Source organism: Trichoderma citrinoviride (genome assembly GCF_003025115.1).
Source record: "Trichoderma citrinoviride strain TUCIM 6016 unplaced genomic scaffold BBK36scaffold_436, whole genome shotgun sequence".
In the NCBI taxonomy this organism is placed as follows: Eukaryota; Fungi; Ascomycota; class Sordariomycetes; order Hypocreales; family Hypocreaceae; genus Trichoderma; species Trichoderma citrinoviride.
Window position 1 is genome coordinate 1 of NW_020195144.1, and position 1,189 is coordinate 1,189.

The window sequence follows — 1,189 nt, forward strand, 5'->3', positions numbered from 1 at the left end:
CCGGACCACAGGAATCCGTCAAAGCGACCGGACGTCAGTATCTCCCATTCCTGAGTGTTAATGTTGGACAGGGTGACGAGCAAGTCGTGGGTGTGGGGATTTTTGATGAGATAGGTCGCGCTCTCCGCGTCCCGGGGCACCTGTTGAAGACGGTATAGCCGCTGCAACGAGAGACCGGTCTTGACAATGAAATCGTTGCGCGGTCGGTTCAGAGGCGTCGGGGCGCGGGTAGCCGGCCTCAGCTCCTTGGATCCGGCGAGGAGGGCGTTGAAGTAGGGCCGGTCCGCGGGGTCGAGGTTGGTCAGGATGGCAAAGCTCAGCGTCTCGTCGTCGACCTCTTGGGGTGGCGGCACAGGCGTCTCGCCCGTGCTGTTCAGCCACCTGTCGACGGCGGATCTGACCTTTTTCGATTGTCGCAGGTAGTGCTCCCTGAACTCCTCAGCAATGTCGGGGTCCAGTTGGATGGGAGAGTCGGGCCTTGGTGGCAACTCTCCCGAGACCTCGGCCGCCTTGGTGCCAATGTCCGCCAAGTCAAAGGGCGGCCACGAGGGGAGCTCAATGCGACCGCTGACCCACTCGAGCACATCTCCCCAATTGAGTCCGCGATGAGGCTCGTTGGATTTCTCGCAGATGATGCAGGAGCAGCCGTGAGGTGGCAGATCTCGAGAGAATACGTTCTCAAGCCGGTCGAGCAGGCGGCGAGCGACTGACCGGTGGCCGGTGGCTACCGCAACGGAACCTTGCTTGGAGAGCACGGTTTGATACTGGTCCAAGAGGTTGACAAACGGCGTAAACAGTGACTCGGCGCCACTGAGAGCGGAGTTGCCCTGTCTCAGGGTGCCGTTGACAAGGGGCAGCACCGAGAGAAAGTGCCTCGTAACTGGTTGCGGGAGGCCGCCGTTTTGCAGCAGGTAATCGACCCTGGGGACCTCAAGGACGTCGACGGCCGGGGGCGGGGGCGGAGGCGGCGGAGGAATGGGAGGCGGAGGATGCGTGGGCGCCTTCATGGCGGGCGTGGCGGTGCCCGAGTTGATGGTGGACGCATAGTCGTCGCCGTCGACGCCAGAGGCGGGAGTGCGCGATCGCTTCGAGTCGTTGTAGAGGTGGGGAGAGAACTGATGGGCTTGGGTCGGCGTCTTGGGGGATGAGTCCTGGGCGCTGGACGGGGAGGAGTCGACATGCAGCGGCT

At 63.0% G+C, this 1,189-nt stretch overlaps 1 protein-coding gene across 1 annotated transcript; it reads right to left on the bottom strand.

Moving 5' to 3' along the window:
• BBK36DRAFT_1048955 (hypothetical protein) lies at positions 1–1,189 on the bottom strand (the record flags this gene model as incomplete). Its single annotated transcript, XM_024888899.1, has 1 exon — positions 1–1,189. A coding segment is annotated over one exon (1,187 nt), but the record flags the coding sequence as incomplete, so codon positions are not given.